The 25,259-nt window shown below is 39.2% G+C and overlaps 3 protein-coding genes across 9 annotated transcripts; all 3 read left to right on the forward strand.

Annotated features, from left to right (window-relative positions):
* The first annotated feature begins 459 nt into the window (after window positions 1–459).
* On the forward strand, window positions 460–7,943 carry LOC106180907 (uncharacterized). 7 transcript variants are annotated; one of them, XM_087014806.1, is made up of 18 exons: window positions 461–610; window positions 936–1,016; window positions 1,329–1,465; window positions 1,671–1,839; window positions 1,885–1,920; window positions 1,978–2,316; window positions 2,552–2,727; window positions 2,973–3,139; window positions 3,420–3,538; window positions 3,731–3,801; window positions 4,001–4,061; window positions 4,237–4,519; window positions 4,731–4,845; window positions 5,010–5,208; window positions 5,604–5,759; window positions 5,941–6,026; window positions 6,304–6,487; window positions 6,714–7,943. In XM_087014806.1, exons 2-18 carry the CDS (start codon window positions 962–964, stop codon window positions 7,550–7,552), a joined length of 3,192 nt encoding a protein of 1,063 aa, XP_086870932.1. In that variant the 5' UTR covers window positions 461–610; window positions 936–961; the 3' UTR covers window positions 7,553–7,943. The 7 variants fall into 7 exon arrangements, with proteins under 7 accessions (XP_086870929.1, XP_086870926.1, XP_013420538.2 ...); XM_087014803.1 differs by having other exon boundaries at window positions 460–610; window positions 1,671–1,775; window positions 1,833–2,316; XM_087014800.1 differs by having other exon boundaries at window positions 460–610; window positions 1,671–1,773; window positions 1,810–2,316.
* Window positions 7,944–11,256: 3,313 nt separating this feature from the next.
* LOC106180916 (uncharacterized) lies at window positions 11,257–18,465 on the forward strand. Its single transcript, XM_013565090.2, has 16 exons — window positions 11,257–11,355; window positions 11,511–11,590; window positions 12,046–12,182; window positions 12,358–12,859; window positions 13,131–13,309; window positions 13,569–13,735; window positions 14,023–14,141; window positions 14,333–14,403; window positions 14,817–14,877; window positions 15,039–15,321; window positions 15,600–15,714; window positions 15,965–16,163; window positions 16,510–16,665; window positions 16,949–17,034; window positions 17,414–17,597; window positions 17,795–18,465. The coding sequence occupies exons 2-16, from the start codon at window positions 11,536–11,538 to the stop codon at window positions 18,175–18,177; spliced, it is 2,697 nt and encodes an 898-aa protein (XP_013420544.2). The 5' UTR covers window positions 11,257–11,355; window positions 11,511–11,535; the 3' UTR covers window positions 18,178–18,465.
* Window positions 18,466–21,686: 3,221 nt separating this feature from the next.
* Window positions 21,687–24,255, forward strand: LOC147761341 (arachidonate 12-lipoxygenase, 12R-type-like). Its single transcript, XM_087015832.1, has 2 exons — window positions 21,687–22,199; window positions 24,089–24,255. Exons 1-2 carry the CDS (start codon window positions 22,142–22,144, stop codon window positions 24,238–24,240), a joined length of 210 nt encoding a protein of 69 aa, XP_086871958.1. The 5' UTR covers window positions 21,687–22,141; the 3' UTR covers window positions 24,241–24,255.
* The last annotated feature ends 1,004 nt before the right edge of the window (window positions 24,256–25,259 follow it).

Consider the following 25,259-nt stretch of genomic DNA (forward strand, 5'->3'; position numbering starts at 1 on the left):
TAACGCACAATCTGTTTTCACAAAAGGATGATGTTTCAGATGAATTATAAGATTGACGTATACTTTCTAAAAAGTCGATCGCACTTTCTGAAATTACTTGTTCAAAGGACGTTGTCAGAAGGAACCATGCTAATTTTGAGCAAACAACGCAATTCCTTTTAATTAGACATATGGTGATGGTATCTGCACCCATTATCTCGCCAAGACAGTTCAAGGGTAGCTGAACAACACCACGTCCAGTGTCGACCCATTCTGTGGGGAGAGGAGGGAAATGAAAAAATACATCAAAACGTTCAAATCAATTTCACAATATTAACTCTAATATATACTTTCCATGTTTTATTAAATATGGCTTAATACTTTCCAGAGGGATATATGTTAGTTTCATGGTTGCACTGTGCGCGTGATTTCTCACTCACAGCCACCCACAACCCCTATAAGTGATAATGGACCCATCCGCTGCTTCACCCTCCGTGAAAATGTGCGAACATGTTACCAACGACAGGTATATAAGGCTAGCCATCTCACAACTCGACACTCAGTTCGAACATTTACCAGCAGTTTTTTAACCGGTAGCTGGGCGCAGTACAGGTCGGCACTAAGAAAGAAGGTAAGCTGGGCGAGAAAGGAACTTGTGTACAGTCGTATATTGCACCGGCCCTGGGTAGGGTGTCAAGGCGGTGTTCGGAGGGTACAAAAATACCCCTTTCTGGCGGATAATGAATACTGTATGTCAAAGCTTTAGCAAAGTTGTAGCAAATTATGATTGTGGCATTCCACACTGATGGGTCAATTAAGGCTCCCTTTCAGAAAAAACGTGCTGGCTACAGGACCACCTAAAGCTTTCAAATACCTGGAAGTCTAAATTCGTGTTCAGAATTTAGATTTCTTATTGTTTGGCAACCTGCTTAAATGTAGTCTTTTTTTGTTAATAGAACATCCGAGTGTTGGCATCGCGGTGATGGGGACTTACCACGTGGCCTTGTGGGCCTGTTTGACCCTTGCTTATGTTGCAGGTAAGAAAGACCTTTACTCTATCTTTGTAATGGCGTCCATTTAACTTTTTACAAATTTAGTACCATTCCATTGCTTTTTAGCCCGGCTATTTGTCTTTTTAATCTGAGCCTTGGTCATAAATATGACTAGGTTATTAGGGCATTGTTTATTGGCAATGATCCTCCTTAGCTAGAAAATACTTTTAGTTGTTAATCTTTAACGTGTAATATGCTTTAGTAAGTAAATAGCATTGTGCTATAGTTTACTTTGATCTAATAAATTGCCTTAAACAGAACGCCTTGTTTTCATATATTGAATACATCTATTTTCAGGAACTCAGTATCCATACTACGAATATACGAAATGGCCAGACCACCTGACTGTGCCAGATATGTCTCCTGACGGAGTGGACATTTTTTATTTCGGAAGAATAAGAACGGAAGCAGAGTGTGCGTTGCAGTGTAGCGGGGTAAGCAGAAAACATGTTCGGATAAATACAATTCTTCATGCCTGTCAAGTTTAAGGGAGTCGCCAGTATAATTGCCTAGTTAAGACGCCCATTGCTCTTTGTTTATATACATATATTAAAACATACATTGCTCTGTTTCCGTTTACTTTGAAGCGATTTCTTGTTTTGCAAGTCGATCTTAAACCGTATAAATTCATAAATTCAGGAGCCGGGTTGTATGGCCTATACGTACATAAAGAAGATACCTCTTCCACCAACTACTTCTACAACAACGACCACCACCACCACGCCCACGACGACGACCACGCCCACCACCACCACGCCCACGACGACGACCACGCCCACCACCACCACCACCACCACGCCTACCACCACCACCACGCCGACGACGACGACCACGCCCACCACCACCACCACGCCCACCACCACCACCACGCCGACGACGACGACCACGCCTACCACCACCACCACGCCGACGACGACGACGACCACGCCCACCACCACAACTACGCCTACCACCACCACCACGCCGACGACGACGACCACGCCCACCACCACAACCACGACGCCGACGACGACTACCACACCCCCACCCCCACCCCCACCACCAGGTCTACCTGACATCGGTGGAGACGAGGGTGATTTGAGACGTCGCAGAAGGAACATCAATGATCATCTCCATTTACATCGACAAAAGCGTGATGGTCATAAGGAGATGGAACCCCAATTTTCCTGTGTCGGTAGAAGTAACAGAGGGGCGATAATGGTGAATAAATATCTTGCAGAAGAACCTGGTTATTTGAGTGTTGAATACCACAGCGGAGTAAAGGGAGAGAGAAATGGAGCGAACGGTAAGTTTCTAAAAGACATTGTAATAAATGTTTTTGTTCCAGTGTTTTCCGTAGAGCCAATTCCCTACTGTTTTTATTCTGTCTTCGAGGTAATAATATGATGTATAACCTTAGCTTAAATATACATCTTAGAATAGCCGGAATGACTTTTATTTTACGTGACGCCTCCCCCAAAACACTTGTCTAAATAAAAATATAAATGACCGTTTACACAATATCCACTTTTTATCTCTAGTTGTAACTGAATACCCTCAATGTCCAAACGGCTTGGTTCCCACACAATGTGACTGCATCAACAGAGACACACCATTTGCCTGTGTGCCGAGGTTGTACCGTGATAACGACGGCAATACAGGGAAACTGAAGTGCGTAGCTGAACCTACAGTCCTTGGAAGCATGGATGACATAATTGTAAGTAAACGTTCGGGATTTAAATCATTTTGGAATAGTTTACTATATATAAAGTAGGCCTAAGCCCATAAAGAAAGTATGTAAACACGGTGTCGTGATAGAAGTATTATCTCCGTCATATTATCTTACACATACTGGCGAGTTTCCAGGTATTTTACTCTGGTTAATGTTAGATAACCAGGTGGTGCATGTACACACAACCAGCGACATCTATTGATCATAACATGCAATTTTTTTCGTTGCAGTCTGTGCTCACTTGTGTGGACCCCACAGTTGCTGAGATACGCTACAACGAAGTAACACCTGACCCAGATGCTTCCACCCCCGACTCCCTTCGACCAGTGGTCTCGTGTCCTGACGGCATGGTGGCTCCGGAGATGATAGGGTGCACCATATTTACCAATGATACTGAGTAAGTGTCTTTAAAATTGACATTTGACGGTCAATATAAGAAAACAATGCCTTGTCATGTCGAAAATGTCCCCGAATAACTTGGAAATGTTTTATTGTGTTTATAAATCGCAACGCAACTTTTTCACCTACGACGTGGCTAAACACTTTTTATGTTCGTCATATATGTATATATAAAAAATATTCTTTTGAATATTTGAATGTGAGTAATTTCCTCTAGTTTTTGTTTACTTCTTGTATGAATTTGATTTTCTCGTTATCATGTGTTTTCAATTTCGCAGTCCTTCTGTTGGTGCTCCAAGACCTCTGATTGATGTTGAAGCCGGAACTTGCACCCCAGATAGAAACGTCACCGCAACCTCTGGAACAGACGTAGAAATAGTTGTCACTTGTAGAGAAAGTAAGAATTTGACTAATTGACTGTCACTGTAATTGTTAATACACTCTGAATATAACGAATTTGGTAGTCTGCACTTACGCAAACATAATTTAGAAAATAGTCATAATATATATAAATCACGGATAATGAAAATAAAAAACAATATATATCGTATGTTAAATCTATGCTAATAACGCAATTCCCTGCTTTCAGATGTTTTCCCATGGGGAATGTGGTCGGAATGTGACGACAATAACCGAAGAACTCGGCGAAGAATGTATAAAGTAAGCATTCAAGGAAAACATTTTAGATCCAGGCGTTGTTGTCGATTGTTGTCAATAAAACGCATTCAAGACCCGGTTTGAATTATCAATATTTCTCAGGATGTTCAAAATTCCTGGGGTCTTTTCATAATAGCTTATTCTTAAGTGACGTTTATAGATTATGTTAATACTAACCTCGTCTTGTTTTCTTGATATCAAGGCTGGAAGCTGCAGTGGTCAAGGCGTTTTCAACACACAGGAAGAAAGTGGTGTTTGCAACCGTAAGTATGTTGTGGAAATAAGAGAAAATGTTAATGTATATATCAATCGATTATTTACTTAAGCCCTGACCACATAACTCACACCATTATAAAATGATTAAAATGCATAATCTGATTCATTGAGACAATGATATCAAGAGATTTTGTTCAAACCAGGTGTCATTTCTTTTTTTAGTTGGAGCTGTGGGCGACAGCGACATCGTTTTCGTCATCGATGGATCCGAAGGCGTCGGGCAATCCAATTTCCGTCGGGAGCTGGAGTTTGTGAAGCGAATCATGCAAGCATTTACCGTCGGAGAAAACTACACAAGATTTGGCGTAATCCAGGTTTCCGGAAATTCCAAGATAGACATTTATTTGAACGACACATTTGACATCAACAGGCTGATGCAGTTGGTGGATGGATTGAGTTATATGGGAGGAGACAGAGACACGCACAAGGCTTTGATGTTGCTAAAGTGAGTATCATTATATATTTATCATTTACTATATGAAAATTGACCTGTCGGTTCCAATCATAACTTGAAAGGCAAGCAAAAAAAAAAAAAAAAAAAAAAGATTAAATAAATATAAATAAATAAATAAAATAAACTTGTTTCCTCTACTCTCCCTTATGTCAAATCCCAATTTTAGGCTTAAAAATAATCACTATCTTTTTATATACTACAGTGACACCGTGTACATGGCCGAAAAAGGTGGTCGCCCTTGGACTCCAAACCTAGCTGTCTACATTAGTTTTGGCAAGTCGACAAACCCGGGATATACCAGCTATGAAGCAAATGCGGTTAGTGCAGTTCTGCAGCAACATTTTAGTTAACATTAAAAAATTTTCTTTTAGATTATCAATTTGATAATGAAGTATGGATCTGTCAGTAGCATGGTTATAAAAAATCTTAAATTGTCTTGAATTGTTTCAACACTTAATCTGACCCGTTTTTTCTTACTCAGACTCACGATGCCGGCATTCTGTGGGCCAAAGGAATCGGCGTTGGACCAGCTTTTGATGCCCCGGATGCGGTAGAGGAAGTGCAGGGCATTGTTTTGCCACCAAATGACGTCTACGTGGACATTGCCGACCTGAACCTTGCTTTGGTCGAGTGTGTGGCTGGCAATTTGACCAAATTAGGCGACCCTGAATACGAACCCGGTACGTTTTCACTCGGGACAATTTCATCTCGACCATTATTTAAATTCTTTCATTTACTTTTTGACAGTGAATAATTTCCAACCGGGTCCTGTAAGAATTGTTTCCTTATAGTGGCATGAAGAAGAGTATTTCGATAGTGTAACGTTGCTTTTATAAATGCCTTCATTGCGGTCAATTATTGGTGTTAATAGCTTTTTTTTTTTTTTTTTTTTTTGCATACTACTGACATACACTTATGCCTGCAAATAGCAAATGTATCTGCTGTATAAAATGATAAAAATACGCTTTTTCACTTGTTTTCCAAACGTCCATATTACATCCGTACAGTAGTCCATAATCTATCAGTATAATTTTAATGACAAAAATGCATTCTCACGTTATGAATTATTATTCAGGTCTGTCCCATTCCGAGTGGACTCCTTGGTCCAATTGTTCTGTGCCATGCGGAGGGGGTGTACAAACGAGGACTCGCCGATGTATAAATCCTCAGAAGTGCCCTCTTGGTCAGGGATTTGAAGAGACAAGACCCTGCAATGACCACTGCTGCTATGGTATGTGCTAATAATTATCCCTGTCGAGTTTCAGGATTTTTAATCTAAAAGTACTACTTAAAGTCGTACATTTGATAATCTCAGTAGCATTTGCATTTCACATTAGTCTACTTTTTTCTTCCTTTTGGTAGTTTTAGACGATGTGGCATTCTTATATCAACGGCTTCAATTTATTTTCCAGCTACGAGGCACCACGTACACTTCGACTGCTCTAAGCCCGGGACACTTTTCATCGCCTGTACCAACGACTTTGACAGTTTCTTGAGGGTAAGTTCTTAGTAAATTTGATTTCAGCTGCAAAAAAGCAAGTGCATTATTTTGATCAATACAAATAGTCTTTATTTCTATTTGTGACCTAACTGTGTTGTAAACATTTTGATTCTACGATGCACTATATCTACATATTTATATATTGCTGATAACCAAAACTCTATTGAACTGAAAACTTTCCTTGACCAAGCAATGTCAGATTTTGCCTTCATATTTTATGTACCTGGTATTTTCTAGCCCGATATAACCTTTATCATCATTTTAACAATTCCAGATTCACAGAGTAGTCAACTGCTATAATGATACGAATTGTCAGGATTTCCATGGCATCAGATCTTCTCTTCAAGCAAGGTGTGACAGTGAAGACGAATGTGCTACTGTCTATCCATGTGGTCTGATGAATCCACCTTCTGTCGTTCTAAATGTTCTTTACGAGTGCTGTTTTAACCCCTATGTTGGTAAGTTAATTTGTATTTAACTCTTCATTGCTGAAATGTACATAATCACCCACAATTTCACGGAATAAAACTATCCCATAACAAATCATATACTGGTAAATTGTGTTAACATTTTACACGGCGTCTTGTCTTGCTGAACGTAGATTATGATTTTGATTTTCGTCTATTGCTGATTAAACAACTCCACACACAATGCAGTATTATTACGTGAATTATTTTTTTCCAGTGGGCCACAGTCATCCACACAGTCACGGACCCGGAGAAGACCACCATGATCCTGGTCACGGCCCAGGCGGCGGCCACGAACACGGTCCAGGCGGCGGTCCAGACGGCGGCCACGAACACGGTCCAGGCGGCGGTCCAGACGGCGGCCACGAACACGGTCCAGGCGGCGGTCCAGACGGCGGCCACGAACACGGCCCAGGCGGCGGTCCAGACGGCGGCCACGATCACGGCCCACATCGCAGCCCACACCGCAGCCCACACCGCAGCCCACATCGCAGCCCACACCGCAGCCCAGCCCGAAGCCCACACCGCAGCCCAGCCCGAAGCCCACACCGCAGCCCAGCCCGAAGCCCACACCGCAGCCCAGCCCGAAGCCCACACCGCAGCCCAGCCCGAAGCCCACACCGCAGCCCAGCCCGAAGCCCACACCGCAGCCCAGCCCGAAGCCCACACCGCAGCCCACACCGAAGCCCATCCGGCGCTCACGACCACGGTCCATCAGGCGGTAACGGAACGCACACTCACGGCCCGCACCGCAGCCCGCACCGCAGTCCACACCGCAGCCCGCACCGCAGTCCCAATTACGAACACACCCACTTTCACGTCCACCTCCCGGGAGGCGGGGTCCAGATGGTGGCTCCTCCATTCAACACTGGTGGCGGATGGGAATCTCACTTGCACGAAACCCCTGACGCCTTGACTCCAAGAACGCCACATTCTCACCGTTCTCATCATTCCCACCACTCTCACGGCTCACCTCACTCGCATGGCCACGCGACCACCCCATCACACCGCAGTAAAGGCAAGAAACACACAAAGCCTAAACGCCGACGTTACTGAAAAGATCGCTTAAACACGAACTGAGTCCAACAGTAGTGCCGACCTGTTACTGGAGATATTCTTGTAACAGCTTTTTTATATTTGAATATTTAAGTGCTTTTTATGAACTGTTTTTATACGTCACAAGTTCTGCGAACTTTTAGACGTTCTTTTAGATGGCACATTCCAGCTACCGTAGTTTTAGTTTTTTTTTAAAGATATCGACTTTTACAGCATTTTTATAAGTAAAACATTTTGCAGCGCGTGTAAGAGAAAAGCGTTGCTTGTAAGCAGCTTATTTGTTTACAACTAGACCCATTTAATGCTCATGAGCTTCGACGACAATCGTCTTTTTCTCGGTTTCATTCGTTTCTTGTAGCGCTTTTGCAAGCCTGAATAAATCGTGAAACTTTTTATTTTCGTTGATTCCTTCAATATTTTATTCAGTAGATGCTGAATAATATTTTTAAGGGAGGGGAGGTGGTACACTTATAAATGTGGAATCCTTGACATTTTTAATATCTCTGTCGATAAATGTTAAGGTATCATCGCCATAAAGATATCGGCATCGTAAACAAATACTTGCCACTTAAATACTGACCCTAACGTAGGAAACGTGTATCGTTTTACTCCTATTCACTTTTAAAAGTATACGTGCATTTGAAGTTTACTTATTCTAATTTTCAAGTCCTTCATTCTAGATTTTAAGTCCTTCATTCTGGATGAAATGAAATCCCCAAATTTGGACGAATAATAAGTGTTAATTGTACTGTTTTATGTGCTTTGGTACTAGTCTCGTCCCTACACTAAGGTAAACGCAATGTTTAGCCAATTCCGAGAGATAAATGTCTTGATTCAAGAAACCCACAATATTACAGGGGAATTGATTCACTACAAGCACCATTTGAAAAGTACTTACATCAGAAAATTTAATCGAGGGATTTACAAGAAAGTAATTTTATTGGCAGATAAAAAAATTAGTTCAGGCCAAAGCGCTCATGCCTGGACCACATTTAACAAGCATAATTAGAAATAAAAAGAATAAAGGGCTTGGTACAAACTGTTGTTTCACAGACCTATACAAAAGCTTTTGATTTAACTAATCGGGATTTACTTATGTATACAATGATTAAAACAGACATAAATGGAAAAAAATGTATCGGGTTATTAGTCGCTTATTTTGTAGTACAGAATAATGTGTATCTTTAATTTCAAAGCTGACACCATGGTTCACCACCACCAGTGGAGTTAGAAAAAGGGAAAGCCTATCACCTACACTAATTGCAATCTACGGTTTGATCTTTGAGCTAAATTAACATGAAAAAACAGTATCAAGAGAAATGTAAGTTAGAACCTATCTGGTCATCTAAAAGCCCCGTTTACACTGGACGTCGTCCTTTCTGGACGAATAATAAGTGCTAGTAGAACTGTTCAATGTGTGTTTTGGTACTGGTCTAAATAAATGCGTACCAAACATAAACAAGACCAAGCATAAAGAGCACGAGGCAAATTTAGTATAGATATGAAGTAAACTCAAATCCGAATGATAAATGTCTTGATTCAAGAAACCCACATTATTACAGGGGAATTGATATATATATATATATATATATATATATATATATATATATATATATATATATATATATATATATAGAATGTATTGACTATAATAAATTGAAATGAAAATAAATGAAAATAAATTGGGGTTTATCAAAGGGTATATTTTCAGAATATGTCGGCCAGTATCAGACTATACTACAAGGGCATTTGGTTTAATTATAGCAAACACTAAAAATGTTAATCAGATTTCACATATCAGAAATTATTTAACCCCAATAGATTTAGATTTAGATCTATCCAGAGATTTAGATTTAGATCGACCTAACTCCCTGGGGGTTCACGCTAAATTGTAGTCCGCCGAGCGCGCACCATATTTAATTACCCCCTTACAGCTTTTAGTAGGCGGGACAGACGCCTAAGCCGGCTAAGCTGACAGTTATCAAGTGACACTCCCCACAGGGATAGGTCGATCTAAAATCTATGGGAATGGGGTCTAAGTGTATGGATCTGGAGTTTGGGGATTCTTGGACACTGAATGTGAGAAAGTGACGTGGTAAGCATATAGGTATTACACAGGGGTTCATCGCTTTGCTACAAAATTGTCTCACAGGTGAATCACCCGAGTACCAATGAAGTTTGGTAGATGGTTAAACATGTTAAGATTTTGAAATAATTTGGCAATCCCTCAAAAAACAGGCAAGTAAAAGAAATATTTCTTGAAGATTGTAAATTTAAAAAAATTATAAACTGGTGCTATGAGAGTAAGAAGAAGTGAGAGGAATGTGCACATTTCGTGATATGGATAATAATTTCTGAACCGGCCAATCATTAGATAAAAATTCTTTATCAACTTGGACATTGCATCAGTTATAAGGTTCTGAAGGTTTATATAAACTAGCTGAATTCTTAAAAATAATTTTTTGGTAAAAATCTATATCCGGGGTTTTCATCACCTTTTAATTTACGATATTTCCAATTTAAAATGGACAAAAAGTGGATGTCTATTCCACCTAAAAGTTTTGCCGACTTCAGTGCCCTCTTTCAACTTCACGGCCCTTTGGCTTTATATGTTAAACCGTCATACATATGTCAGAGGCGGATCCAGGATTATAAGGGGGGGGGGGGAGGGGTCCGCGGATGCGAAGCCGACCCCCACCCCCCTTGGCGTAGGGTCTGAGGCCCGCTGAAGGGCCCCGAATTGGTATTTTAGAGGGCAAACGGTGCCATTGGTAGAGTTTAGAAGTAGCATAATTCAGCTAGTCAAAATTATAATTTCCTAGAGGGGACCATTGGTGTGATTTTTTCAGAAATCGAAGGGGATTGGGGGGCAGCCCCCCCCAAAAAAAATAAATAAATAAAAAATGACACTGTATGTCTATCATAACAAAATGCCAAATCACATAAAGGTTGCTGCGAAAAAAGACAAAAAAAATAAATAAATGAATAAAAAAACAGGCTTGTAGTGTCTTGCCGACTTGCCAATTTTGAGCAAACATCTCAGTCTGATGACACGTCATCAATGACCCAAATGTTGAAACTCCCTTCCTCTTAATAATGCATAGGGAGATGCAGGGGCGGATCTTGGATTATTTGAAGGGGGGTCCGCGGATGCAAAGCCGACCTCCCTCCCCCCCCCCCCCCCCCCCCACACACACACACACACACACACACAGACTTAGCCTGGGGTTAGGGGCCCGCTGAAGGCCCCCGAAAGCTTTGGAATTTTAGAGGGCTTACGGTGCTATTTAGTACAGTTTAGAACTATGATTCAGCTAGTCAAAATTCTTATTTCGAAGGAGGAGTCAGCCCCCCCTGACCCCCCTCTAAATCCTCCAATGGAGAAACCATCTGTTCATAACTGGGCCAAAGTATCACCTTGCCGAACAACCAAGGCCAAGGTGTACTGCAAAAACTATCATGATTGTGTCGCCCCATTTTGTTGAGAAGGGATGATTGTGAAATAAAGGTATCAAAATGTTGAAGAATTTTTTCACTAAAACTCTGTTTCGCTTCATTATTTTCGTTTACCTGGTGACACTCCTTCCAGTGAGAAAAAAAACTCAATTACAAGATGTCAATATGCTCATAACATCTCCGTCACAGTCAACCTTTATCCCCTGTCTCTGGTAATGGACCCATCTCTCTCTGACAGAAGTTACAAACGACAGGTATATAAGGTGAGGCTTCGCACAATTCTGTACTCAGTTCAGATTTTTCCAGCAGTTTCTCTATCGCAAGTTGGACGCAGGACAGTTTAGGGGGTAAGTTGAGCTTGGAGAGGAACTGGTCTTCTTATTATCTCATGTTGTATCCAGGTTATTTATTCGAGCATTTCTTGAGAATTTTGAGAAAGGTGGGTTTTTTTTCTTCAACCTTTAATCCTGCTTGTATTCACTTTTCTATTTTTAATTTACAGCAAATTCACTGTTGGCGTCACAGTAATGGGGACAAACCAAGTGATCTTGTTGATCTGTTTGACTGTCGCTTATGTCTCTGGTAAGTCGGGATTTTATCAATTTTAAGACTTTTCCCGTGTGTTTTATAGCAAAGAGCGACTGTCCAGTATCTGCAGCGTGTATTTGGCATTTTTCTGTTGTTCTTCGTCCACGCTTATGTCAGTCTGGTCTTCACTGATAGGCCTTGGTCATAATTTCGTCACGACAAACACAGAATTACTCTATACAGAAGTCTGCTGTTTGATGACGCACGAAACTGTTTTTGTGAAAAATCTCCAAGGGCAGAACTAGAAAAATATCTGGTGATTAAATATTCAAGGACCATGGTACCGGGCAACACAGAATAAAAGCGGACAGATCCGATGTGCTTATAGCATAAACATTACCAATTTCAGTATCCTACTGATAGAAGTATTTAGATTTGATCGCATATTTTTCTTAGAAATATGGTAAAAACCAATTTCTTATGTATAGTATGCGCTCTACTTATTTCAGGCACGCAGTATCCATATTACGATTACACAAGATGGCCGGACCACTTGACTGTGCCAGACGAGTCGCCTGACGGAGTCGACATTTTTGATTTCGGTAGCATAAAATCAGAAGAGGAATGTGCGTTGCAGTGTAGCGGGGTAAGCAGGATAGACGTTCTGCATATTTTGCATGTTTCGTGTATGTCATCTTTAAAGATAGCGCAAGTATCATTGCCTAGCTTGGATGTCCATTGTCCTCGTCCAAATGCATTGCTCTGTTCATTTAAACGGACTCTGTAGGTTTGCAAGTGATGCTTAAATCGTAAAATTTTAGGAGCCGGGTTGTATGGCCTATACATTCATAAAGAAGATACCTGTTCCACCAACTACTCCCACAACAACTACTACCACGCCCACGACGACGACCACGCCTACCACTACTACCACGCCCACGACGACGACCACGCCCACCACCACTACCACCACGCCCACGACGACGACCACACCACCGCTAAAAACACCACCGCCAAAAACAACACCGCCGCCAACACTACCACCAACACCGCCGCCAACATCACCTTCAACAACCCCGCCAGGACTACCTGACCTCGGTGGAGACGAGGGTATTTTAAGACGTCGCAAAAGGAACATCGATGATCACCTCCATTTACATCGACAAAAGCGTGATGGTCATAAGAAGGGGAAACCCCAATTTTCCTGTGTCGGTAGAAGTGACAGAGGGGCGATAATGGAGGAAAAATATCGCACTAAGGAACCTGGTTATTTGAGTGTTGAATACCACAGCGGAGTAAAAGGAGAGAAAAATGGAGCGATTGGTAAGTTTCTGAAAGCCGGTGTTTTAGATAAGGCCCCTTAATGTTTCAGTCTCAATCACTTAGGTTTTAAGATAAATGTTTTCGATAAAGCTCATTCCTCAGTGTTTTTGTTTGATTGATAATGATATATAAACTTGTCACATCTACGTCTCCAGTTGTCACCGAATACCGAATGTCAAAGTGTCTTATTTTTACATCCTCCCCCCCCCCTCCGAATTGATGTATGAACCAATAAATAATTGGCTTTTTATACAATATATATTGTCTCCAGTTGTCACGGAAAACACTGAATGTCCAAACGGTTGGGTTCCCATACAATGTGACTGCATCAACAGAGATACTTCATTTGCCTGTGTGCCGAGGTTGTACCGTGATAACGACGGCAATACAGGGAAACTGAAGTGCGTAGCTGAACCTACGATTGATGGGGCGGTTAGTGATGATGTGATTGTGAGCATACGTTTGAAGCAAAATTTCATTGAAGTTCTTTGCATAAGAACCTTTTTACCAAGTTATAAAGAAAAGAAAAAAAAGTGTAGAGGCGGTGTCCAAAAGTAGTATTTTCTATATCCATAATACTTTACTGCCACAGCAACATTTTCGGCGTGTTTGATTTTTCAAGATATTTCCAGTCATGTTAGGAGAGCAGAATATACACAAAACCAGCGACATCTATCGATCTGAACGCGAATTTTTTTTTTCGTTGCAGTCTGTGCTCACTTGTGTGGACGCCACAGTTGCTGAGATACGCTACAACGAAGTGACCCCTGACCCAGATGCTTCTACCCCCGACTCCCTTCGACCAGTGGTCTCATGTCCTGACGGCATGGTGGCTCCGGAGATGATAGGGTGTACCATATTTACCAATGAAACTGAGTAAGTGTCTTAGTTTCACCGTCAAAATTAAATTGTCTTGAAATGTAAAAAAAAAAATTAATACAAAGTTGTACATGTTCTTTAAATTACTTGGATGGGTGAATTTTTATCGCTTACCCTCAACTTTTTACCTGCAGCTCGGCTAACCAGATCTTAACGTCGTGTAATTAATATATTTGTCCTGCGCCTGTTTTCATCAGACTATTTGGAAAAGGGCAATTCATTGATTTCTTTATTCCCACAGTCCTTCTGAAAAGGGCAATTCATTGATTTCTTTATTCCCACAGTCCTTCTGTTGGTGCTCCAAGACCTCTGATAGATGTTGAAGCCGGAACATGCACCCCAGATAGGAACGTCACCGCAACCTCTGGAACAGACGTAGAAATAGTTGTCACTTGTAGAGAAAGTAAGTGGGTTTTGACTAACAGTGAAGTCAATAGTTTAAACATTATATAACATCAAGAATGATTTAATCTACAAGTAAGCATGTCTACTTAATTACAGTAAACAGTGCACAGACATAAATAAAGTGCAAAGATAATAAAACACTATTTAATTAATAAGATCAATGCAAATAATATAAATCACTGCTTTTAGATGTTTTCCCGTGGGGAAAGTGGTCGGAGTGTGACGAAAATAACCGAAGAACTCGTAGAAGATTCTATAGTGTAAGTATTCAGTCAAAACATTTCCAGATCCAGGTGTGAAGTTCTATATTAGGAGAGACTGGGGCTAGTTGGACCCCGGGGTAAGTTGCCCCCCCTTCAATTTACGAAAAAGTAACTATGGGGTAAAAGAATTGATCACATCATTTTGTAAAATGATCGTGTCCAATAGTACAAAGAAAGCGTCAGCAGTGAGTCCAAATGAAATAATTTAAAATCTTAAAGTAACTTTATTAAAAATACTTGATTGGGGGCCAACTTACCCCGGGGTCCAACTAGTCCCGAGGTCCACTTAGCCCCGGTCTCCCCTATCGCTAAAAATTCAAAGAAAATCGACAGCATGTAATAATAATCATAAATATATTTCAAACGGTTCGTTATATGTGCAGTATAAATACTAATCCTTTGTTTTCTAGGCTGGTAGCTGCGCTGGTAGAGGCGTTTTTGACACACAGGAAGAAACTGGTCTTTGCAATCGTAAGTACGGTATATTACGTTCAAATTAAATGTCGATTATTTACACAGGTTCCTGTCCACAGTACCCACACAATTTCAGGTTTTTAATACATAACAATCGATTAATTTTGATGTGGCTACCAAGAAAATTTGTTCTAACCAGGTGTCATTTCTTGTTTTAGTGGGACCTGTGGGCGACAGCGACATCGTTTTCGTCATCGATGGATCTGAAGGCGTCGGGCAATCCAATTTCCGTCTGGAGCTGGAGTTTTTGAAGCGAATCATGCAAGCTTTTACTGTCGGAGAAAACCACACCAGATTTGGTGTAATCCAGGTTTCCGGTAAATCCAAGATAGAAATTTATTTGAACGACACATTTGACATCAACAGGCTGATGCAGTTGGTGGATGGATTGAGTTATATGGGAGGAGATAGAGACACACATAATGCTTTAGTGCTGCTTAAGTAAGTATAGTTTTTACTGTAAGTCACAAAATTAAACTTGACCAGTCACTTCTAACCACCCGAGATCAAAACGGATATTAACATCTTTGATCTTTGTATTTAATATTAAAAATCATATTTTGTATACATGCTTAAATACTACTCAGCGTAGATTAGGGAGCCAGCAAATGTCAAATAATGTACACATTAAGTGGTCAATAAACATTATGATCATTATTATTTTTAACCTTCCTTTACGTCAAATCTCAATTCACGACAAGAAAACATTTTTAATACAGCGACACCATCTACAACGAAGATGAAGGTGGTCGCCCATGGACTCCAAACCTTGCAGTCTACATTAGTTTTGGCAAGTCGACGAACCCTAAAAAAACCATCTCTGAGGCAAATGGGGTAAGTTTACCCTCAGAGTTATGAAATTGATTTTCGGCGCCTTTTTAATTGTGTACAAATTGACATGATTTGCTCAATAGACATTGCAATGTCTTGTATGAGATAATTTTTTGAAAGATTTCTTCATAAAGATTGATGAACTGAGATATTGAAATCGCACGGTAACATAGTTAAAATGAAAATCGTCAAAATGGCTGACGTAGTTTTTAGTTATTTACATAAATTTACTTGGTCGTTTTTGTACTTGCAGACTCACGATGCCGGCATTCTGTGGGCCAAAGGAATCGGCGTTGGACCAGCTTTTAATGCCTCGGATGCGGTAGAGGAAGTGCAGGGCATTGTTTTGCCACCAAATGACGTCTACGTGGACATTGCCGACCTGAACCTTGCTTTGGTCGAGTGTGTGGCTGGCAATTTGACCAAATTAGGCGACCCTGATAGTGAACCCGGTATGTTTTTTTATATGCGATTTTCTCTGCGATTTTCTGATTTTTTGACAATAGTGTTCACTCATGTTCTGTAGGTCCAGACTCTTATTTCTACTTTTTATTTCAAGGCATCGAGAGACCAGTTTTCATGAACTGGTCGAAATGACTTCAGATTTCGTATTCTACTGTCAAACATGATGCAACTTTTACGTGAACCCAATATGCTATAAGGCACTACTTGGTCCTATTATGAGCATGATATCACTTTTACATTAATTACCCTCCACATGGAATATGGATAGTATTTTTAAGTCTATAACTATTTTTGATGCACATTAAGACATCCGTACGTTAAATTATTATTCAGGCCTTCCCTATACCGTGTGGACTGCGTGGACTAATTGTTCTGTGCCCTGTGGAGGCGGTGAACGAAGGAGGACTCGTCGATGTTTGAATCCGCAGAAGTGCTCCAATGGTGTGGGAACTGTAGAGACGAGGCCCTGCAATGGCCACTGTTGCTATGGTATGTACTTTAAAATGATCCCGGTTGAGTGTCAGGATTAAAAATAATCTGATAAATTGTGACCCTAAATCATATTTGTGACGAATGTCGGTTAATTATCTGGTCTTGATTATCTCAATACCATATGCATTAGTTAGTTTCCTTTTTTCTTCCTGTCGGTTGTTTTGGTGATTGTATACAATTCAAAAATTAAAAAGCTAGCTCGACACCGTGATAATGTTACACTTCTATTTAACTTCTATTTTTTATATTTCATTGACTTCAATCCTGTTTTTATTTACAGCTACGAGGCATCACGTACACTTCGACTGCTCTAAGCCCGGGACACTTTTTATCTCCTGCCACAACGACTTTGACAGTCTCTTAAGGGTAAGTTTCATGTGATTTTGACCCAAGTTTCAACCGACCGTAATTATTTCGGCTCCTTCTTTTCCATCCACTCTGAGTTAACTGCATGCATTTTATGCGTCATTAGTTTTAGTCATTTAACCTAGTCTTTTCTTAGCTCTGTTTAGCTGTGATAATATATCATCTTTAATGCCCAAGAATATTACTGGATAATTTAGATATTACGGGGATAATTTATCCTAAAAATTTATCTATTGAAAAAAGTTTATTTCGTTACCACCGAAATCTAGTTTGTCTCCAAAGTACTAACCCTAGTACTTTCTGAAATTTTACCATAATAATTTTTATACCTCGTATTTCTATTCTGAGATGAGTTTGTATCACCATTTTACAATTCCAGATTCACAGAGTAGTCAACTGCTACAATGATACAAATTGTCAAGATTTTGACGGCATCAGGTCTTCTCTGACAAATAAATGTGACAATGAAGACAAATGTGCTACTATCTATCCATGTGGACTGAAGAACCCCCCTTCGGTCGTTCTAAATGTTCTTTACGAGTGCTGTTATAACCCGTTTGTTGGTAAGTTCATCTCAACTTGACTGTTCATTGTCAAAATTCAAAGACCTCAGTAAAATCTCTGAACGTTTCAAACATTGTCTAATCTGTCCGAATAACATTGATTATGACACGTGTATATTTGTCGATGGTCGGTAAAAGGTGGACGGCGACAATTCCAAAGCATATGCCATTTGTAACATTGCATCTTGTTTTTCCAGTGGGCCACACTCATCCTCACAACCACGGCCCTGAGGGAGACCATCACGGCCCTGATAATGGCGCTCACGGACCACATCGCAGCCCACATCGCAGTCCTCACCGTAGTCCTCACCGCAGTCCTCACCGCAGTCCTCACCGTAGTCCACACCGCAGCCCTCACACTCACCTCCACTTCCACAGCCCTGGATCTCCAAATGCTCCTCTACCAAACACTGCCGGCGGATGGGAATCTCACTTGCACGAAACCCCTGATGCTTTGACTCCACGATCGCCACATTCCCACCGTTCACACCATTCTCATCATTCTCACGGCCACGCCCCTTCCCCTGCTCACCGCACTAAAGGCGGGAAACACACGAAGCCAAAACGCCGCCGTTACTAAGATCGATAAGAAACGAACTGAGTTCGACAGAGTGGCCGTCATGTTTCTAGATACATACTTGTAACGGATAGCACATTCCTACTACCGTATTTTTAAGCTCTTTGTCGTTTCAACTTTTAATACATGTTTTTAACAGTTTATTTTATTCTAACGTATGCAGAAGTTGATTTTTGTACCTAGATCGTTTTGTGAATTTTTGTATTTCATCATCTAATGGACAGTATTTGAGTTTTAACATATTTTATTATTGTTCATTCATTTCTTGTATTAAATATATTGGGAAAATGACTTTTGTTTTTCTCTTGTATTTCAACGAAGTTTTATTTCAAAAGATGCAATTTATACCCTATTCGATGCAACTATTTGACATGTCCTTTATGAATTTGCTTGTTCATACGTATTGGGCTCCATGTAACATTTCTATCGTTTTTCCAATTCTTGAATGATAATAATTCAACTACTGTACAATTGAACACCTAAATTGGAACAACTTAAAATTTTAAACCTGTTTAACAGCTACACAACCAAAATCAAAATTGACGTGGTATGGTAGACTACAATCATTTTCGTTTTGCCAACATACGAGATCAAATCGCTGCATATACCAGTTCACTAAAGATGCCATCGAATGGACCAGGTTATAGAGCCGTGACACGTAGACTAGGCGTTATCAAGATCTTTTTATATCGTAAGCAAGCTTCATTAAAATGCCCTCTATTCACCCGACCAAAAGTGTGTGCATTAATGTGCATTATAAACAAGGTGAAAGTGCATGTCTGTATTCAAAATGGGATTGTATCGATTTTCACATATTGTTTAGTATGTAAAAGAACATCTAAAACACAATCACACAGGGGACTTCGGAACATTATGATTTTTCCTTATCTGCGCAGATAATACCGAAATAAAAGTTGTCATGTTATGTGATGATGCCGTCGCATCAAATATACATTGGGCGAATTGTCTAATTCAAGTTGGGGACGTAACAGCAACGTTTTTGGTGAAGTCATGTCTCTCTCAAGCATACTACCCTCACCAGAAAAGCTACCAGTGGCGCTTAAACGCTTATTTTATTACAACACAGTTATAAAAGGCTCTTAAAACATAAACAAAAAATGTTAACAACAAACGCTGGCACCATGTTGTAATTCACTCCCTTGTTGTCGATCATGCCTTGCAGGTCTTCGGTACAAGTAACTGTTTCGTATATAAAGATTGAAAACTCCAACCGGGGATAAGCTGGGCATGATTTTACCCGTTTCATATACAATTCAAATAAGTTGCAGACAATCTATTTTATACTATTTTGTCCAAGTTACAAGTCATTAGCAGAAATAATGTTCAACAATGATTTAGGTATGCCTCCATAAAATGTTCACATGAATGACAAAGGTCTCCCCAAAATGTATGTAAAATATGTTTCCTACGCCTTGCAAATGAGGAACAAAAAAAACTTTTTTCATTGCTATAAATCCGTGCCCTTAACTGAATGACATATATGTCATTTGTGACTGCGTGTTCTTTTATGGATGGCAAGAATGAAATTCTCAGTGATTGACGACTTTGAAACGAGCAATTAAAAGGGCATAAATAGAAAAAAAATAATAGACATTTAACAAATGAAATAAGTGATAGAAATATTACAAATAAAATAAGTGAGAGAGCTAAAGGTATCCTCAACAGGGCCACATTATTTACTGATTTACATGAACAACGGAAGCTGAAAACGTCATTTAATACATATAAAGCATAAAAAGGAAGGCAATTTAGTGATACACAATTAAGGGGGAAAACAGTACGACAACGTTGTCATCGTCTAATGGAACAGCTTATTGAATAAATTATGATTGATTGCCGCTGTCTGTATGATACCCGATAATGCGATGGCAGATCTGCAGCAGTCACGCGTCATTCCTTAACTTGCGAAGAACCCCCTTGTCCACCTTTTCCCGTCTACTAAAGTCATGACTGGCGAATATATACAAAACTAACCACATCTGTCATCCTTCTGCCGTTCATAGTTCAGTAAAATTACCATTCTTGACCAACTTAGATTAGCAAAACAAAAAGAAGCAAAGATTTTTCCTCTCTACCTACATGTGTACCCCTGAACAAAATCTAGGATCCGCTAGAGTCACGAGTCCAATTTAGGATTCAGGGCTTCAATGAAGCAACAAGAAACCTCAGCGACAGTTGATATCGTTGAAATCACTAGGACCTCAGTGACTGTTATTATCACGACTGATGGATTACTACTAGAGAGTGGGGCCACCGAGGCAGGCACGCCTTCGCTCATCAACCAAAGTGAGGTGCCTTATTTCATGATAACTTCTACAAATTCTCTTTCACAAATAATAAAAGTAAATTAGATTTAAAGTAAAAATTTGTAAGTCAGAAACATACAAGCATATCAAACTGAATGTACCTTAGAGATAAGCAGAATTGGAATAACTAGGCAAACTGAAATCTATAATTTTTATTTTTTATTTGTATGATAGAACTGTTATCGATTTTCATTTTGCTCTAGATTTCTTCTGTGTGGAATGGATTTGTTTATACTTTGTATATTTATATTCAACAAAAATATCCATCTCAATAAAAATGCATTATTTAAACGATCTTTGAACTTATCGTGGGGTAGGAGAGAGAAAATAAAAAAAAAATAAAAATAAATTTATTTATCCATAATTTTTTCAAAAGTTTAGATTAAAATTTAATCTTTGGTTTAGGTGATTTTGACAGTTACTCATGATCAGTTTATTTTTTTAATGTGCTTGTGTCTCATCTCAGTGCTTTTCTTTGGAAATAATGGGATGATGATAAAAACCTATCAGTGCTTACATTATGATTCTAAAATTATAACATTATGATTCTGGTTAATGATACGTAAAATAACGTTAATCATTAATATGCCAGGTCATGGTACATACTGATACACATTGTATATAGAGCTGCACTTTGTCAAATATAGTGAATATCATATTGTATCATAGAGGTCGGGCACGTTATCCAAGCATCCCCAAAGATAAAAAGTGATAGAAATTGCCCTAAAGAAATAAATGATTAAGCGAGAGGGTCAAATTTGTTTAGCACATATATGTGCAGTGGAAGCCGAAAAGCTATCAAATATAAAACATAACAAAGGCAAGACGATAGTCGCACACAAAATGAAATATACTATAAACGAGACCGTTTAATGCAATATTTATAATTACTACTACAGTATACAGCCCTGAAACACGCAGTAGCGTTCTTATGAGATATCCTTTCGCCTCCTTCTTCCTTATAAAAAGCAGCATAACGAGCAAAGGGTGACAAAACCAATCATATCTTGTTAACCTGTGCCGTTCATATTTCAGTTAAATTATCATTGTTTTCCCGTACCCCCAGTTCCCACTTCCCGCTGAGGAAAATATTGGATCTACCGGTGACATGATCTAGTCATTCGTTTAGCTAAAAAAATGCCGATAAGACTGTACTTGGCCTCACTGATTAGGCCTTAGTCACGTGGAAAGTCTGCACATTAAAGGAATAATAACTCTTCGTATGAGATCTTTATTTCACAATAAAAACATTGTGAACAACTCATAGAAATAAAATATATTCTGTTGTACCACACAAACGGCGGTTATAGCTATAATTCTGATATCTGAGCTTGCCTTTAGACCACGTGACCCCCATTGATGGCTAAACTCTATTATCTCTTAAGTCGTTCTTAAGAGATTAAAACAAAACAAAAAAAAAAACTTTTTAGAAAAAAAAAAACAGGGACTAACTTTGAATGTAGAAATGGATTCATTAACCATTGGTAAGTATGGGAAAATTGTTGTTTACTCCAGGAAAATTCATTTTTTGGCCAAAACGACGAGTTATTATCCCTTTAATTGAACCCGGATGAAACCATTTCTTAAGACTTAGCACAATGATATAACTGAACCTGGGCTTGGTATGAAGAATCGCCTAAATGATGTTGTGTTATAGGGTATTTCTGCTTGTATGTCTGGCGGTGGCACAAGTTATAGGTATGTCAAGATTGTACGCAGGTATTTGATACAGAGGGAGATTTTCTTAATTACGATATGTATTAGTACATGTGTAATTCTGTTGAGAATTGTACTAAGTTCTGTTTGTCTGCCATAGGGAATCCATTGGTTCCTCTGTATTAATCATGATAAGAGTAATGATGGTGAGACCCTTACTGACCAAAATGTCTCACAATAGAAGACTGGATATTTTCATCAATCAATGACAAACTTTTAATAAAGTCAAAAAAATTAGTCTGCACTCAAAAATAACAATGATAAAAATATTCCATATTAAGTGTTAACCCTGAATAGAGGTCATTCACCTGGATAGCAATCGAAATATAAGAGGAAAACACTATTTCAGCATTAAGCTGTTGAATGAAGAAAAATTACTTCGTTCTTATAACAAAACAAAGCTGATGAAATTCTACTCTGGGTGACATCCTTTGTTTTCATCAATTGTTTATTCATTTGTTTTTTTAAGTTCACCATGATGTGACATTTAGAGGGGCACGAGCAGATAAGACTATACCCGCATGTAGCAATTTTAACACTGTGACATGTTGTAATAAGTACCTCATTAATTAACATGAATTTAAGTACCACTATCGGTGTTTCATCGTCACTGTTGGTTCAAATACCGACAACAATACTTTATTAAATATGGCCTACATTTCAAGTTCTCGTACCCGCGTACGCTTGTGACTATCACTCGTAGTGTATTTTAATACATTAAAATGGGCATATAAAAACAATCAGGGTTACGCTGATCAGAAGTATAGGTTTACGTAACCAATTGTTCTGACTCGCGCTCCGGTGCACTTCCGGAAAAACTGCAAGGAAATGGAACCAAAACATTTGACAGGGAAAAAAGGTAATGTAACCACTCGAGTAACGTTATATAATAAATAGTGTTTCTACGTCATTCTCCTTAAACGCTGAAAACCAAAAAGGCAGCATCAGGATTTTACTGCTCTCTGTGTGTGGGTGTGTCGCGGGAGCGGGGGGGTGGGGGGGGGGGGGGTGGGGGTGGGGGGTAATGCATGACACAGTAGACGAGGATACTTTTAATTTGATATGTAAGACAAAGAAATTAATAATATGCTTGGTTTTGTCTTGTTTAGCTAATTATGTCTGTTTTTGAAAGAAAGGGTGGGGGTTATATGCATGAGACACTAGACGAGGATAATTTCAATTTGATATCTAAGACAAAGAAATGACTAATATGCTTGGTTTTGTCTTGTTTAGCTAATTATGGCTGTTTTTGAAAGAAGGGGGGGGGGGGTAAATGCATGAAACAGTAGACGAGGATAATTTCAATTTGATATCTAAGACAAAGAAATGAATAACATGCTTGGTTTTGTCTTGTTTAGCTAAATATGTCTGTTTTTGAAAGAAAGGGTGGGGGTTATATGCATGAGACACTAGACGAGGATAATTTCAATTTGATATCTAAGACAAAGAAATGACTTATATGCTTGGTTTTGTCTTATTTAGCTAATTATGTCTGTTTTTGAAAGAAAAGGAAGGAGAGGGGGCGTGTCTTTGTGCCTCCTGGCTTCAGCGTTGATTGGATGCACTCTTCGTGTAGATACATTGCTTCCTGGCAAAGCATTAAAGGAAGTTTTGGTGATAAAGATACTTACATAACACAGAGACCTAATTTTTACTGAAATGTCCCCATTTTTTGCATAAATACCAACGCATACCCTCTACCAGGGCCAAACATTGATTTGTGTACTAGATATTCAAAGATATGTATCCGGTTAAATATACACACATTTTATTAGAATTTATAATGACTAAACCACTAAGCAAACCTGACACAAAATTGAGAAAACTAACATTTTTGAGATCGCTTTATACATTAAACTTTTTATATGCAGGAGACCAAACATATACAATACGCGTAAAGACTGGAGATAACTTTGGTGCAGGAACAGACGGAGATGTCTTGGTCACTTTATACGGGACACAAGGGGAATCCAGTGAACAGGAACTGGACACTTTCATCAATGACTTTGAAACAGGCAGGTAGTATACAGTTCTTAGACAATTCTTTAATGTTTTTCTTGTATAAATGCTTGTTTATAAATTTATTTTTGTGATCTCGTGATGAAAAGCAGAAAAAACCCTGAAAGCTTTGAATTATATTTAATGTAATATGTATCATAAGTATTTTTTTCAGTATAGCACAAATTTCATGCCTGACGCATAGTAAACAGAGGTTTAGTTAAACTGCAAAGAAGTTGAGGAAGCGTTTATTAAAAGTATAACAAAAATGGAAGTAATCATTAGATAGCACACATTCACGTATAGTCTGTCTATAGAATTTACGTTATGTCCCGGCGAACACAATGATTCATAGAATATTTTTTTTATTTTCATTTTTTCTTGTAGAACAACAGTAAATAAACTAATATACTGTACAGCATTGGTCAAAAAGGTTGTCCCACCTCATTTCTATGTACTTTTATTTACAAATGATCACCTCACAGCTGTAAATTGTTAGAAATAGTGCTTTTTATTACAGATACCGTGTCTAACATGATTAATGGTTTAAAAAAATACAAAATAGTCGTGAAAATATACATATTTTATACCATTTAGTCAAATTTATAAGAGGTACCCCCTCAAATCCACTGTTTCACTGTGACTTCTGCAGATGTAAAGAAATGTCAATAAAATTGAAAAGACGCCATCAAATGTCCCCAAATTCACAGACAATTAGCATTAGGGTGTGCTCGTTAAAGATCACGTGCCTAACAGCGTGTGCGTCTACCGCGTACTGCAATTATCTCCTGTAGACAAGCCTTCAACATGGGTAACAATTCTGTTATGTGGGATATTGTCCCATCCATCCTAAAGAGCGTGGCGGATTTGGTCAAGATTATTTGGGAATTGGTTCTCCTCTGCAGTGCATATTCCAATTCATGCCACAGGTGTTCAGTAGGATTAATATCAGGACCCAAAGACTGTTGGCCAATCCTCAGACCCCTGTGTTTCTGCAACAAATCGTTTGCCAGACGAGAGCTGTGAGCAAGTGCGTTGTCACAA

This window comes from Lingula anatina, chromosome 6, assembly GCF_051362555.1.
Source record: "Lingula anatina isolate TDL-2025a chromosome 6, LinAna3.0, whole genome shotgun sequence".
In the NCBI taxonomy this organism is placed as follows: domain Eukaryota; kingdom Metazoa; phylum Brachiopoda; class Lingulata; order Lingulida; family Lingulidae; genus Lingula; species Lingula anatina.

Excerpts from the sequence above, each read along its gene's own strand:
- LOC106180907 (XM_013565084.2), top strand. The coding sequence starts at position 962 with ATGGGGACTTACCACGTGGCCTTGTGGGCCTGTTTGACCCTTGCTTAT. Across the intron at positions 4,846-5,009 it reads CCAGCTATGAAGCAAATGCG|ACTCACGATGCCGGCATTCT; the intron begins GTTAGTGCAGTT and ends TTTCTTACTCAG. Across the intron at positions 5,760-5,940 it reads CAATGACCACTGCTGCTATG|CTACGAGGCACCACGTACAC; the intron begins GTATGTGCTAAT and ends TTTATTTTCCAG.
- LOC106180916 (XM_013565090.2), top strand. The coding sequence starts at position 11,536 with ATGGGGACAAACCAAGTGATCTTGTTGATCTGTTTGACTGTCGCTTAT. Across the intron at positions 13,310-13,568 it reads CGGTTAGTGATGATGTGATT|TCTGTGCTCACTTGTGTGGA; the intron begins GTGAGCATACGT and ends TTTTCGTTGCAG. Across the intron at positions 14,142-14,332 it reads AGTTGTCACTTGTAGAGAAA|ATGTTTTCCCGTGGGGAAAG; the intron begins GTAAGTGGGTTT and ends CACTGCTTTTAG.
- LOC147761341 (XM_087015832.1), top strand. The coding sequence starts at position 22,142 with ATGATGTTGTGTTATAGGGTATTTCTGCTTGTATGTCTGGCGGTGGCA. Across the intron at positions 22,200-24,088 it reads GGCGGTGGCACAAGTTATAG|GAGACCAAACATATACAATA; the intron begins GTATGTCAAGAT and ends TTTTATATGCAG.